Source organism: Saimiri boliviensis, chromosome 13 (genome assembly GCF_048565385.1).
Source record: "Saimiri boliviensis isolate mSaiBol1 chromosome 13, mSaiBol1.pri, whole genome shotgun sequence".
In the NCBI taxonomy this organism is placed as follows: domain Eukaryota; kingdom Metazoa; phylum Chordata; class Mammalia; order Primates; family Cebidae; genus Saimiri; species Saimiri boliviensis.
The window spans coordinates 52,411,908-52,427,798 of record NC_133461.1 but is presented as its reverse complement, the minus strand read 5'-3'; the positions used below and the strand labels follow the sequence as shown (position 1 = coordinate 52,427,798).

At 38.9% G+C, this 15,891-nt stretch overlaps 1 protein-coding gene across 3 annotated transcripts in view; it reads right to left on the bottom strand.

Moving 5' to 3' along the window:
• ZNF521 (zinc finger protein 521) overlaps positions 1 to 15,891 on the bottom strand; it is a 294,695-nt gene that overhangs the window by 28,751 nt on the left and 250,053 nt on the right. For all 3 annotated transcript variants that reach the window (XM_074383662.1, XM_039463844.2, XM_074383660.1), the window contains one exon: positions 1,158 to 1,289. In XM_074383662.1, coding sequence (XP_074239763.1) covers positions 1,158 to 1,289 — 132 coding nt within the window. The remainder of the gene's footprint in view (positions 1 to 1,157; positions 1,290 to 15,891) is intronic.

Genomic DNA, 15,891 nt, shown 5'->3' with positions numbered 1-15,891 from the left:
CTCTACAAACAAAGAAGTCAATTTTGAGAGAAGGATATATTCCCCCTCCTCCAAGAAGTAAAAAGGCAACACAGCCTTGAGGGGCTTAATCCCTGAGTCCAAGACACATGCACAATAATCACAAAGGATTTTCCAAAATAACTTTGTCATTGTTAGGGGAATACCAGAAATGAGTACGATCATATTTCAACCCCCATTGGCTTGAAATGAGAGTTTCAGATTTACTTTTTTTTTTTTCCTTCTAAAACCTGTAATGCTATCATATCTGCTAAAAAGTTTCTTCTTAAAAGTGTAAATGTAGATCAACTTCTACTCTAAAAATCCAATTTCATAGGAAATCAATGATTCATCTAATCTGTTTTCTATCTCAGAGAACTTGGGGTGAGTATTTATTTATTTATTTATTTAGAAATGGAGTTTCACTTTAGTTGCCCAGACTGGAGTGCGGTGGCGTGATCTCAGCTCACCACAACCTCTGCCTTCTGGATTCAGGCGATTCCCCTGCCTCAGCCTCCCAAGTAGCTGGGACTGCAGGTGCCTGCCACCACGCCAGGCTAATTTTGTATTTTTAGTAGAGACAGGGTTTCTCCATGTTGGTCAGGCTGGTCTCAAACTCTTGACCTCAAGTGATCCACCCACCTCAGCCTCCCAAAGTGCTAGGATTACAGGCGTGAGCCACCGCACCCGGCATGGGGTGAGTTTTACCCCATCTTTTCATTTCTGGTGGAGAATGTTATGAAATTTTCCATGTTGAAGTAGCAGACATGCACTGACAATACAGCTGCGCTTTTAGCGGAACATCTTCTGATTAAAAAGCAGCTCTGTGCAGGCAGCCTTAGCCTTGGTAACCTTTTAACATCGAGAGGAAAAAAAAGTGAACACATCATGTATGTAGTTTTCCAAATGGAAAAGTGCAAACTTCTGAGAGAACTTGAAATGCCATTTGTTCATCCTGACAGTTAACCTTCCTGCTCGTGTGAGCCTTTAAGTAGGCGGCAATCAATAATGCTAATAAAGCAGAAATCAAACATCTTTCCCCCAAATTGAACCGAAGTCATATCTGTAAAAGGCCATAGCAGTGGGAAGTAATGCTCTGGTAGGAAAGACATGATGAGGCCATCAACCTCTCCTGTGTCTTCCTGAAATAATCTTCCCACCTGTAAAGCAGACTGGACACTTAAAGGTTCCTCCCATCCCTTCGAAGCTGTGCTCTATCAGGTGGCACTGAAGTTTGGCAGGAGAGTCAAAGGTCTGGCTGCAGAGTTTGCATTCATGGTTCAGTCCTTCATCTGTCAAGAAAAATACACGAATAGAAATGGTGAAAATCTGCCATCTCTTTAATAGACTGGAGAGTTATCTATAATTGCATATATTAAACTATTGCCACCACCTAATATACATATGTAGTCGACTATATGGTTTCTGGTTATTTCACATTATTCATGAGTTTATATCAATTTAAAACATTTCTGGAATTTAAAAACCAAAGATAATCAGAAGTCAGATTTTATCTTAAGGCTAATGCATTTTATTAAACTTTAAAAACATAATTGGAAATCAATAAGGAGGCATTTCCTTTTCTCTGACTACCATGATTTTCTGGGCGCTGTATTTCCAAAGTCCTAAAATAAAAAATGTGGACAGCTTCTTAGTGATTCTCCTCTGGCTTATCTAGAAAGTCCTAGAAGTGTCCATTTCTAACCATAGGTTTTCAGTGGTATTTCAGTTGATATAAACTTTCTTTTTCGATTTCCAAGGATTTCTGGCAATTCTGAAGTATCATCAATAGGCCAGTCCTACAAAAAATGCCCTTTTTTCTGTTTCTCACCTCTAGTCTCCCATATTCCTCCTAGTTCATCACTCCCTTAACTCTGTAAGACAGTTTCAATTTTACCTCCAGAACCAGACTCTGCCTCTGTTTCTCCAAAGCACTTTTGTGACCTCCCGGCTCACTTGGCTAACCCTGCATTCTTCTCGGATATCTTAAGAACTAGAGGTCAGAAAAATATTTCGATGTCATAACACTGCTATATAAAGTGGGGAGGGCTGGGTGTAGGGACTCAGGACTCTAATCCCAGCACTTTGGGAAGCCGAGGCGGGCAGATCATGAGGTCAGGAATGAGACCAGCCTGACCAAATGGTGAAACTCCATTTCTACTAGAAATACAAAAATTAGCCAGGCATAGTGGCGGCATGTGCCCGTAATCCCAGCTATTCAGGAGGCTGAGGCAGGAGAATTGCTTGAACCTGGGAGGTAGAGGTTGCAGCGAGCTGAGATCGCACCATTGCATTCCAGTCTGGTGACAGAGCAAGACTCCTTCTCAAATAAATAAAATAAAATAAAATAAAATAAAATAAAGTAAAACAAATAAAGTGGAGAGTGTGTGTTATACATGGACATGTTATTTTAAACATTTATGGATTTTAAACATTTAAAGTTAAAATTTAAAAATTTAAATAAGTTTAAAATGTAAGTTAGGATTATCCTAATTTACTTCATTGTGCAATTCTAAGACATGAAAAGCCAGCGGCACTGGTTAGCAGCCTAGCTGACACTTAGTATTGCTGTGTTTCAGAACTGCACAGATACAATTTCATTTAATTGTACTAAAACCCTATTAGAAAAACTACTATTAGTCTCATTTTATAGATGAGAAAAATGAGGCATGGAGAGTTTAAGTAACTTTGCTCTGAGTCACAAGGACCCATGATTGGAGAGCCAGAACTTGAACGCAGGCAGTCTCGATATAAACCTGGGCAGTCTGGCCTCAGGGTCTGTGATCTTAGCAGATATGGTGGGGCACACACCCACTACTTCCAAGACTACTTATTAAAGGGCAGAGGCTGCACTTTAACCTGGCTTGTTATCACATTATACTTTTATATTCTCCTGTTTGCAATGATTTAAAAATGCTACTAAGATATTCGAGGTCTAGGGAATAAAAGACACCGTCACACTTTAAAAGCGGAACAAGTCTATACTGCAGTTATTATCTTTCATTCAAAGACAACATGCATGTGTAAGTCCTTCGCCAGCTGATATTCCTGGCAACACCAAGGCCCAATTACAAAGTGAGTTATTATTAGCTAACTAGGAGTAAAATCACTCTATTTGTATTCCTAATCTTTCTTCACATACAAGTATGAGTCTTTAGAAGCAGAGGATTGGAATTTGTAAAAAGAGAAGCAAAGCACTAATTAAGCCACCCAGTACTGTCTACATTTCACAAGAGATAAAAACCTACTCTGTATCTGGGTGGCACAGTAAATTCCTTGATTATAATTATGTAAGAGGGAGTTTAATTGTGCATACTGACATGACAAGGGGTTATACAAAAAGCTTTAGGGATTATATAAGATCAAGGGGTTTCCATCTGTTTCTTTCTTTCTTTTTTTTAAAATCCTGAAGTCACCAAAAAATTTCCAGATTTTAGACATTAAGACATATAAAAAACAGTATTTATTGTAAGAAATTGAATTGGCAAGTTAATCTTCAGAAATACCTGCTAAATTTAAAAGTTCTCTATTTCCTCAATGCTACATACCTTTATTTTGAATAGTTAGAAGGTTACTAACGGTTTTCATCTCCTTTTAAAATTATGTGTGTTTTGCACAAGAAACAAGGAAGAGGTGGCCTATGGACATTGGTTGATATACACTTGTTCCGGAATTTTAAAACTTGAAATAGTTGTCAAGTAACGTGATAGATCCGGCAGGTTTTCCTGGGAATAGCAATTGTCACATGAGCATAAAGTGAATTGTGCAAGTTAGGATGCTCTTTAATGTAATATTATCTTTCTTGACTATGAGTATTTTGTTTGGAAAAATAAGAGAAGGAAAAATAATTAAGACATATGAGTGCTGGGAAAATGTACTCCTTCATATGTATTTCTTACCCAAATAAAAGAACAGTTACGTCCCAAAATGTTAAATAACCCAAATTCAGTCAAGTGAATTCACAAAAAAGGTGACACACAGGCATAAAGGTATTTAGGCATTACTAGCGCAGACTTATTTTCTACATATTCTGTCTTTTATTTGTGAAAGCACCAAGTGACAGCAACGATAACAATCACATCTAGCATTTTCAGAGCTCTTTTTACAGCCTAAAAGCACACTGTAATGCTAAAAAATTGTTGAAGTTCTACCTGCCTTTTATTTGCAAGTTACACCATGAGGTCTTTTCCAATAAACTGACCTCCTAGTTATTTCCGTAGGAAAGAAAATATATCTGAATTGTTACACGGCACATTAAAAGATAAGCAAAAGCCAATATGCTCTTAGGTAGACAGCGAGAGCTCCCCCTTTTCTCTCACCTTTGTTCATTTCCCTACTCCCTTCACCTATCTTCACACTTGCTTATTACCTCAAGGTCAAATGTATAAGGAGAAGGAGAGACAGTAACACAAAACATTCTAACAACTGGTTAATATAATTCATGTTGTATTTTTTTTTAAACTGAGGGCAGCACAGGTAGTAACAGAAAAAGAAACTTATTTATAATAAGAATTCCAAAAGTTTATCCTTATTCAAAGTCTTTAACTTTTCTCTGCTATTTCTATACTTACCTTTGTAAGGCTGAGAACAATGTCTTACTTCTCAAAGAATTTCTGAAAACCCTTAGAACTGGGGGGAGCTGGCTGAATTAAGCCCCATTTCTTTTTCTCCCTGCCTGGTATAAGGTAGTAAAGAACAGTAAACGCAACTGCTGTTTTACTTTAAAGCGAATGTTATGGATGTGATACTATTAGCACCTCCACTCAGGATTTTGCCCACAAAGTATAACCTGAATTGTGCCTTTGCCCCCTCCTCTCCCTAAAGGTGCCAAAAAGCTTAAAAAGTTCAATCAAAATAACCATTTCTGCTCTCTGGAAAGGTAGCAGCTGACAGTAATTGGATAATACAGCCTGACTCATTTATTAAAAAGAGATTCAGAGTCAATTGATTTAATAACCATTACAATATTCCATTACGGATATAATAGGCTAGTACAGCCCTATTTTTTAATTAAGAATTATAGATGGGATCTTTGAATGAAACTTCTAGATTTTTCTCTTCCTTTTTGCTTATCTATAGTCACCAGATTTTCTACAATGAGCACAATTTGCCTTTGTAGGTAACTTTGAAATTAAAAGAGAGAAAAAAACAACCCTACCTTTTCTATACCCTATTAATAAAGACTGACTACAACACTGAAATTTTGCTAGCTAAAAAGTTAGATAGGAAATGAGCAATATTATAAGCACAGAAAAACTCCAGTTTTACACAATTAAAAGTATTCTAGCTGAATATGCGCGAAACCAAAAATTAGCGTAGGGAAAGGGAGAAAGAACTATCAGAATGCAACTTAGCTATAGGAGCAAACATGGGCGCTTTCTGTATGAGCCCATGTCTTCCCAGAACACAAAGAATGCCCCTCTCTACTGGATCGTGAGGGAGGTGCATGTGCCTAGCAGTGGGGGTCCAATGTCAGAGTGGGGCCGTTACCATTGCGAACATGCTGGAAGCCAGCAACTTCCTGTCTTGGTCACCCACTGCAAGGCATGACCAGAGCTGCTCTGAGCATAACTGAGAAATCATTTCACATGTATAGAAATTTCAGCTAAAATAATTATTTCCATTTGTTAATCTTCATTTAACTGTGAACATAAATGTAAACAGGAATCAAGTCTACCTAAAAGAGGCTGATGCTAATGTAAATATTTACTCCAATATTAAATGTTTCAAAGAAAAGCGGCTGCATACATAATTGGAGTACCACCTCACTGACTTAGTAGGAAACGTGATAATCACTTACAAAATTCTGTACTCTAAGAAAACCATCTGTTTGTCTAAAGCCAGTTCAAAGGAGAATGACTTCTATGCCTCTAATTCATAAAACCTGGACCTACATAACAATGAATTCGCCTGTTTTATAACAGAAGAAATATTAGTTACCATTCGGATGCTCAAGCACATTTTAAGTTATGAGCTCCAATGTGGCAATTGTTAGTTTAACACAAGACACTGACATTTCAATATAAGCTTTAAACAAGAGAAACCCTTTAAGCAGCCTCCAGACTGTGTGTCCCATGTTTATACTCCTTTTCCTTCAATAAAAACAGAAATCTAGAGTGGCTACAAGCAAATGTTCGGTGGTTGACTTACATGCAGCTGTTATCCCAGGAATCACTGGGGGCCCCCTTACATCGTCTGATCAACACGACGGCCATTACTGAGGACCAATTTGTAACAGTTTATAAGTAGAATTCCTTCTCCCTTTTACCCCTGAGACTGGCCAGAAGGGTCCTCCAGCCTCTTCCACTGCATAAATCTATAGGCTAAAGTCCACAGATATAAACCCCTCCTGCTATATCATCATGTGGCCTGGGCCATACTTAAAAGCTCTGATCTGAGTGGGAGTAAACACTGCCCTCAGAATCCAAACAGAGGAATCAAATGCCCTGCAGTTTTAACTTTTCCAGTTCGAATGTGTGTTACCACTATATCCTCATATATATTTTTAAATCCAAGAAAACCATGCCCTAACTCAATTCCCAGCCCCCCGCCCTTTACTTTGCCTCTCCTCTTCTCCGAGTTAATTTCCGAGCACACATTTATAAGCTGGGAGTCCGAGGAGTCACAAAGAAAAGCTATACATGACAAAACTCGCCCCTTGGCTACACTGGCTCGCCCTAGAAACCAGGAGTGGAAAAATAGGCAGACTGTAGTGTAATTTGCCATGCACACGGCCATCACATTCTTTCTAGGGCCTTAGCACTCGGGCACGATGATTTGTTGTATTATATACAGCACATATTTCATGACTGTAACATAAACACACTGAGGTGCTAATTTGGCAATGGAGAATATGACTTAGCCTTCAAAGTCTGCCGGTAGATCAGTCATTAAGCTCCCAAAGTAAGGCAGAATTTGAAAGTACTGAACATTATGTGAACTTCTTTTCTTATACTAGTTAAAACGTTCTGCCCTTATTTTTCTGAACGAGCTGCCATGAAAATGAATGCTGCCTGAAGATCAACACTAGCACCTTCTAGGAGTTTTGTCACTGGCAATATGGAGTGTTTGCCACTGTCAGTATTTCTACGCCGCATGGAAGAAGAAAAGGAGACACAGGCATCAGACTTTTACAATAAGAGGAAAAGGACACTAGAACCATGAGGAAATGAGCTCCAGGTTCCTGGACTCTGTGCACACAAAGTGCCTAACCCTTAACTATCGAAAGAAAAGCCCCATGATCCATATCCTGTGTCCCTGAGTCAGAATCTCACTTCCAGGAGATCTACAGGTACGAGCTTACCTTAACTCAGATACCGGCTGTTTTCAGCCAATGGTCTAGAAGAGGCTACAATGCTTTTGGACTTTATAAGCAAAGCCACTGATATTGCCACTGCTATTTCCTGCCTTGAACTTCTCATTATCAGCAGGGCTGGAGCAGGAAATGATTCAACTGGGGTAGGCTGCATGGTACCCAGCAGATTTTAAAGAGCCCAGGGGCTGCCTAGAGCCCCATAAACATCAGCAGCTTGGAAACTAGCAGGAGGTCCAGGTGGGTAGGGAGAGGAGAGGCAGGCAGTGGGATTTTAGATGCTCTGAGATGCAATATCGTCCAATTCCTTGGCTATTATTATAGGTTGCGTGGAGTACTTACTAGAATATTCTCATGTAGGAGACAACATTGGAATGTTGTTCAAACAATAAACAATAAAACAAACAGCCGACCAAAAAGGTGGCTTTCCTTCGACTGTGGGGACTCAGCAGTGGTATTTTGGCACAAGTAAGGAATGGGGATGAGCACACAGATGACAATGCCTCTCGAACGTGACCAGTACATTAGCTCCTCTAGTTCTTTCTTTCCTTCTTCTTCTCATTCTGAATCTAAACATGGACCCTAGAGTTCAAGTCTCAGACAAAACATAATGCCTGCAAATAGCTTTAAAGTAAAACTTTGCCCTCACATTTTTTTTTTAAACCAATAAACAACATACACCAATTTTGGAAGAGTACTGACAAAAATCACTTTGATTCCTCCTCTCTGTATCCCAAGAAAAACTGTTAACCAAGAAAAGAAGAGAGTAGTGCATGTTTCTTACTGAATATAGTGGAAAAGGAAAGGGCAGGCTAAGGACAGGAATGAGTACTGAGACCAATTAAGTCTGAAATACGTCTTCCAGGTTTGATTAGATATTGGAGTTGCTTTTAAACAATTTGGATCTTGTGTAAAGCTTTGACTTCAGTACATGCCACTGTGTTCCAGTGAAAAGGATCCAGTTTACTGGAATCTTCCCCCTTGTTTATACTCACTGGAATACAGGAGAGTAAATTCTTTCTTTCAAAAAATGTTTGCCACCTAATCTTTAGGGCTGTTCTGTTCTCTGCCTTGAAAGAAAGTTGTGAGCATGCAAATACGAGTACAAATCACTTGTTTCCATTTCACATAACAGACTAGATGTATGGGATGATTGAAAACAGCAGTGTTTCCAGTTCAGCAATGCATTTCAGTTTTTGCCTTGCCTACAAAGAGTGGTGGGTGGCAACCCAGGACGTCTCATTGCCATGAGAGTGCTGAGAACTGAGTTTGGGGTTATTCGCCTATTCTTGCAACCATGCAAGTTCCAGGAGGGCGAGGTTATTTGTCTGTTTTGCTCACTGATGTACATGAAGTACCTAGAACAGTACAAGGCTTATAGCTGGAACTCAACAAATACTTACTGAATGCATGGGAAATATCTACTTAGCAAATCCTATATTTAATTTCATCAGAATAAAATGCCAACACTGACAGTAAAACAGTATTTATTGTTTGTCAGTTGGGTTTGAAATTTTTGCTCCATTCCCTTGTGCATGAAACCCTGTGCATGTATCATTGGACTGGCAAAATCCACCTGACAGTGCTTGGTTACAGTATTTCCCGAAATAAAGCATTAACAAAGTAGCTGTCTAATTTGCCAACTTATCCCTGGCAAGAGCTGATGAGTCAAACCTTATCCTTATTTCCAGAAGAAAAATATTATGTATTTTATATCTGAAATACAAAAAAGTACCGTATCAAAGAAGGGATAATTGCCTTTTATTTATTGACCAAGTCACAGAGAAGTCTCTGTATCATACATCTACCACCCATAAACAATTTTTACTAATAGTCTATATTCTTATGTTACAAAGCTCCATTCTTTTAACTAATTGTTTAAATCAAATGTATTCATTTACTATACTCTTTGTTTAAAATTTCTCATTTAATATCAAATCCCTTCTATTAATGCCCTTACATCTGCGACTTCCGGTGGTGGTGAAAGTACAGGTATATTTACCTTTGAGTACTGTACAAAAACCCCACAAATTGGTAAAATCAAAAGAGAATAGTTCATGAAGCATAAACTAAATGTAACCTGCTTTAAAGTTAAATCTACTGGGAAAACATCCTTGAGCATGGAGACAGTGCAAGAGTCAATATTAATTCCACACAGCGGTGGGCCCGCAACACGAGGCATGTGCTGGACACGGCACTCATCAGCCATGTTTTCATGCTGCTGTGCTGAGTTGATGGCAAGGGTCAGGGCCTTCTCTCTCTCTCTCTTTCTTTTTTTATCTTCTTCTTCTTGGCATAAAGCCACTAGTTATCTGAAGGAGGAAAGTCTCCAACCACTGAAAAGCTGTTTATTCTTGCTAGAAAGCACAGCTTGCTATTGCTGATGATTTTCGAAAAAAAACAAATCAAACAAAAGAAACTGAGTGAGGTTCAACAGCTTCTGCAAATGTTACGGACTTTGACAACCATGGGTTTTAAGTACCCACAGGTTTAGATGAGAAACTAAGTCAAGCATTTTCAAAGCTAATTATCTTTCTAAGGAACTATATTATTGATTACTTATTGCAAAGATGACATCTTCCCTCTTTCTGGTTCTGTTTATTAATAGAATTGGAGTTCACCACAAAAGCACAAGTCATATCTGCAATGGCACATGGGGGTGTTAAGGGGGTCAGAATCTCTCTGATTTCCAAGGGGCTTGATCCTGCTCCTTTTTACTTTGTGGCAATGGTAGGAAAACCATTAAGCAGCAATGCAAAAATCACAGTACTGCATGCTATTTGCAAATGAGTCACATTTTTATTGTTCTATTGGTGTGACCTTAGAAACTTGGCCTTGATGAATAAAAAACAAGGTAATGGCACAATAAACGCAGTAAGATTTCTAAAAACAGTTTATTGGAAATGTGCTGCGAAACTTGAATTCTTCTAATCAAACGATGCCACCCCTTAGAGAAATTTGCCTGTGCATTATTAAAGTGATATACTGCAGTACTAGTTAGAGCTCCATAACCTTTAAATTGCCTGATTGTAATTAAGGCCACTAGTTTTATTTAGGAAGGTTCAAGGAGGCTCAATTTAAGTTGGCTTAACTAGTGTGAATTTAATGTCATGCTGCCAGAAGGCAGAGGAGCATTCTGGCCTGGCTGTTCTGTGGCACATGCAGCTGTGGGGTCATGTATTCTAAATTAAACCCAGGTTTTAAAGAAACTACATATGTCAGTAAATGGCTGGATGTGTGTAAATATACACCCCCACATTTGCACGTGTACATCATTCATTCTTTCATTCAGTCATTCAGTATGCTGGCAGTTTTCCAGCTTAGGCATCTAAATACAGTTGATTCTAAAACAACATGCTTAGAACTGCGTGGGTCCATTTATCTGCAGATTTTCTTCAACCAAATGTGGATTGAAAATATTGTATTCATGGGATGTGAAACCGGTATATAGGGGTTCCACATATACTGCGTGACTTCTGCATGCATGGATTTGGGTATACGTGCGGGTGCTGGAATCAATCCTCTGCATATACCATGGGACAGCTGTACATCTGATCATTTACAGAATGAGTAGAACAAGTGTGCAGATATCTTTAAGGGCATGATGACCCCTTTCATAGAAAGGCAGGTCTTAAGGCAATGTCCAATCAGCATTAACGGTTTAAAATGAAATGTGCATGTAACAAACTTGTAAAGGCAGGAATCTTATTATAAAGAAATTCTAGGAAGGAAAATTTATAGGAATATGAGGATAAGAGAAAAGGTATTATTTGGACAGGCCATTGAATGGAGTGCTGAGAACAATATATTAACTTCACTGAAAGGGCAGGAAATCAAGGAGTGGAACAAAAGATGAAAGAAAGTGTAGGTATTCCAAAGCACAGACTAGCAGAAGCAAAGGGAAGCAGCAGAGAGAAACACTTAGGAATTTGACCCATGTTCAAAATTTTACTGGATGTGAACTCAAAAACATTCATCTCTGGATAGAATGCTGGCAATTTTCTGTAGCTCCAACAGCAATAATGATAAATGAATTTCTTTACAGCCAAGTGGCTCAAGCAGCCAACTACGTTACCACTATATAATTAATAACAATAAGCAATTAAAGAGAACAGCAGGTTACAACTATAATGTGTCAAAATACATTAGCAAAGGAAAATACAGCATCAACACACTTAAAAGAAAAATAAATGTATGGCACATGAATCCATATACAGTGTCTTCTTCAGACTGTATTTTGGATAAAGCTTTTACGTTTAAAAAATAGATGATGGCTTAAAACTACTACAAAGCAATTAACATCTCTCCAAAACAGATAACACTCCCAATGCTCAGAGAAATCAGAAATGTGATATGGGACACATGACTGGGAAGGCACACAAGAATTGGCTGGCTGGTATTTGGCTTTTGTTTTTAAACTAAAAGATATTCTAATAAATACCTCACAAAACTGTATTTGTTGGCTCAAGTATTTTCAAAGATCCCAGAACATTTTTTTGTGTGTGTGTGTAAAATGGAGAAGCAAGCAACAAGGAGAGTGCAGAAAAGAAGCAAGGGAAAGAGTCAACACAACACATCTGGCCAGATACTGGCGCACTGGATAAAGTTGAGAAGGAGCTTGGAGATGCTGTAACTTTTTAAAAGATGAGAAAATTGGGACAAGATATATCTATATATATCTATATCTATCTTTTTTTTTTTTTTTTTTAGGAAAGGGGTCTTGCTCTGTTGCCCAGGCTAGAGTACAGTATGTGTTCATAGCTCCCTGCAGCCTTGTGCTCCTCGGCTCAAGCAATGCTTCCTGGGTAGCCAGAACTATATGTATGTGCCACCATGCATGGCCTGAGACTACAGATATTGACCGACACACCCACGACAGAAAAGCTTTACGGTCATGGCCAGCACCAGAATTCAGGCTTCCTACATCTAAGACTGTACTGTGACACCAACCCTCACTTAAAAAAGAAGTTATCTCCTCCCTTAGCACAGTTTAAGTTGTCAAGGCAACAAAACAGCAGTTACTGTTTTCTAGATCTCTTACTGATGTGCAAGGAGCTGTTTCCATTTCCATGCCATCCTGGCCCCTCTTTTACTAATTAGAATAAATCCAAGGCCTAAATTTATTCTAATCCACCTCATCCCCTATGCCCTTTTTTCGCTCTGTTGTTAGGCTGGAGTGCAGTGGCGTAATCTCTGCTCACTGCAACCTCTGCCCTCCCAGGTTCAAGGGATTCTCCTGCCTCAGCCTCCTGAGTAGCTGGGATTACAGATACGCACCACCACACCCAGCTGATTTTTGTATTTTTAGTAGAGACAGGGTTTCACCATGCTGGCCAGGATGGCCTTGATCTCCTGACCTCGTGATCTGCCTGCCTTGGCCTTCCAAAGTGCTAGGATTACAGGTGTGAGCCACTGTGCACGGCCCTCATCCCCTATGTCTTAAGCAGTTACTGTTAAAGTTTCTCTCACCCCTTGAAAGGTTTTCTTCTCCTTTTAGGGAAGTGAACCCTGAGCTAATGTGCTGCACCTGTTGGAAAGTTGGAACATTTGGTTACAGCACATTAGATTCTCCATATCCAGAGAGATCTCTGTATCTCTAGATATGGGGCAGTTAACTTCCTAGATGGTGTTCCTAGAGGGGCGAGGTAAAGCACTTGGGTCTGAACTGTCAATCTGAAGGAAATCTTCCTGATTATACAACCTGTGATGTAGTGGCTGAATGCTCATGCTCTTGATGGCAGTAACCCAATGATTTGCTGAAACTGTTACCTGAAACCCTGTGGAGGCTGGGCTTGAGTGCTCCTTTGTGGAGTTATAATTATTCAGAAACAAACACTGATTTCTTAATTCTATTCCATCGATAGTTAAATGTACTTCTCTAAGTACCTGGATCATTCCCTGATATGGTGCTAAACTGAGTGTTTGGGAAGAAACTGAGACTGCATGCATAACCCAAAGTGTGTAGCTTACTAGAAACGTAACCCCACACTGATGTATGGAAAATCGGTCGGCTCAATATATTCCTAACTTACTTTTCTCTCTTGGGCACCATTCTGGATACACTAGCACATCTAGACACTCTATGCTGAAGCCAAGATGTTGCTGGCATACCGATGAATCATGTTCATTTCTAGTTTCTTCTGCTGTTTTCTGTCAATCAAGATCTACACAAGTGAGAGAGTTGTTATCCTCCGTGATGGGAAGAGAGAAGGAGTGAAGGAAGAAGAACAAAGGGTGAGAGGAAGGGAGGGAAGCAAGAAAGGGAGGGAGGGAGACAAAAGACTTCTGGTAACAAAGATTTCTTTCTCATTTCTACTAGTTATAAAGTGTGATGAAGAAGTAGATGTCTCTGGGTATTTTTGTTATGTCAAAAACCAAAGCTAAAGACTATGAAACAGGGCCTAACAAAAACCATGGATTAGTTAATAAGTCTATCTGTTAAATAAAGAATGAGACATAATAATTATGGAGAGCTCTTTCTCAGATGATAATTCCTTATATTATCTTCTGTAAAGCTATTAAATATTTCTAAGACTATAATGCCAAATTATAGAGATGTTTGGGGCACAATACATTTTTAATTCCCTATCTTTAAGACATTTTTTTCTAAAACCTGAACCAGCTCATTCAAGACCCATTTAAAAATTTAAAAACTGTATACTGTGTCAATATAAAGAAGGCTGATAATGACTCTCGTAACACAAAAGGAAATCTATTGACAAATTTCACTAAAATATCTTGCCAATGGCCTTAAACATTTTATACATTTAAAGGCTCTGTTTTGCCTTGCATGATATGTGATATAATAAGCACAGAATTCCAATACATCTTAAACGATCTAGGTAGAAGTCTGATGCCTATGACTGTAAAGTTTATTTCTGAAAGCCAGTCATATTTAGCTCACTTACTGGTTTCATTCTTGGTAAAGAAAACATAAAAGTCCAGCACAGAAAGTGACCTATAGGGATGACCTGGCCTCTTGCCCCTTCTTTGCTTCTGAAAAGCAGTAGCAATGTTTGGCTTCTTAAAGACAAAGATTGGCAGGAGGATTTTTAAACTTGACAATCTGGAGAAAAGTGAATACTTTTATATAATTTTGTGGAATTGTAATTGTTGCATAAAATAGGAGATGTAGGGGTCTGATCTGAACCAGCAACAAGAGTTCTCGTCTCAGGATACAGGAGAAAAGACAGTTCAGAAATTAAAACAAGAGTGGGTAAAGAGAGATTAGCATTGTATGAATGTGCAGAACAGAATAAAGTGAATAAATAATTTTAGCATATTTTCATCCAACTGCAATAATTCAGTATGCACAGATACTTATCTTTAGAGAAAAATACCCAGGCAAAACACATTTTTTTCCTCTGGAATGGGAAGAGAAGTTTCCTTAACTAAATATTGCCCTTGGCTATTTTAAAGAATTGAAAATAAAATAATTCTCAAAGAATGAGACATGACTATTGCTCTCTCAACAGGACAGCATGGGATGGATGAAGAGACAGACTGGCATCCTGGCTCATGTGTTCAACTGTGAGTATCTGGTAGAGGAAGTATCTGGCAGAAGAAGAAGATTCAGACTGAAGCTTCTTCAGTGATTTGCTGAAACTGTTACCTGAAACCCTGTGGAGGCTGGGCTTAAGTACTCCTTTATGGAGTTATAATTATTCAGAAACAAACACTGATTTCTTAATTCTATTCCGTCGACAGCTAACTGTACTTCTCTAAGTACCTGGATCCTTCCCTGATACGGTGCTAACCTGAGTGTTTGGGAAGAAACTGAGACTGCATGCATAACTCAAGGTGTGTGGCTTCCCAGAAACGTAACCCCAGATTCAGACTGAATCTTCTTCCTCTACCAGATACTTACAATTCAGCTAGTCACCTCTCCAAAGGGAACATCAGGAGGAAGGGGAAGAATGCAGCTAAGTCACACACAGGACCTAGAATCTAGGCATCTCTCTTTTGAAATGAGTATTAGAAATTCTATCTTAAAATGAAAACAGCAGGGAAATTCCAAATCAAAGTAATCGCTATGGCCTTACTTCACCCGATTAGGTCTAAATGTCATCTCATCTGCTGCAAAATATCAGACTTTGTGCTCAGGCCAACTTGACTTTTAAACACAAGATGTTGAAGGAAGTGTCTATACAAGTCCAACTCTATCCCCCTTTTTGTCGAAGGCCCATAAAGGGGAGACTTTTATTGTTGCTAAGACTCTGACAATGGGACATTCTCCTCCCTTTATCTCTAATTGAGGATGATTACACATATAATAACCACTGTATTTATATAACCCTTTACAATTTTCAAACTGTGTGGGTGTGGGTTTATACACATCCATTCTCAGTTAATCTGCTCAATGACACAAATTGCTCCAGGTAACTCAAGTCCTAGGAAGAGCTTTACTGATTTGCTTGAAGGGAGATGGGTAGTTACTGAGAGCCTGGCTCAAGTATGGATTTAGATTCCAGATTAGAGAAAAGAAAACAACCTACATTTCAATTGTGTTGAAAGGTGCACATTTTTAGTTAAATCATGTATGGTGCTTAGTTTACTGGGTCCCCATGCCCAGGAAGATGGAA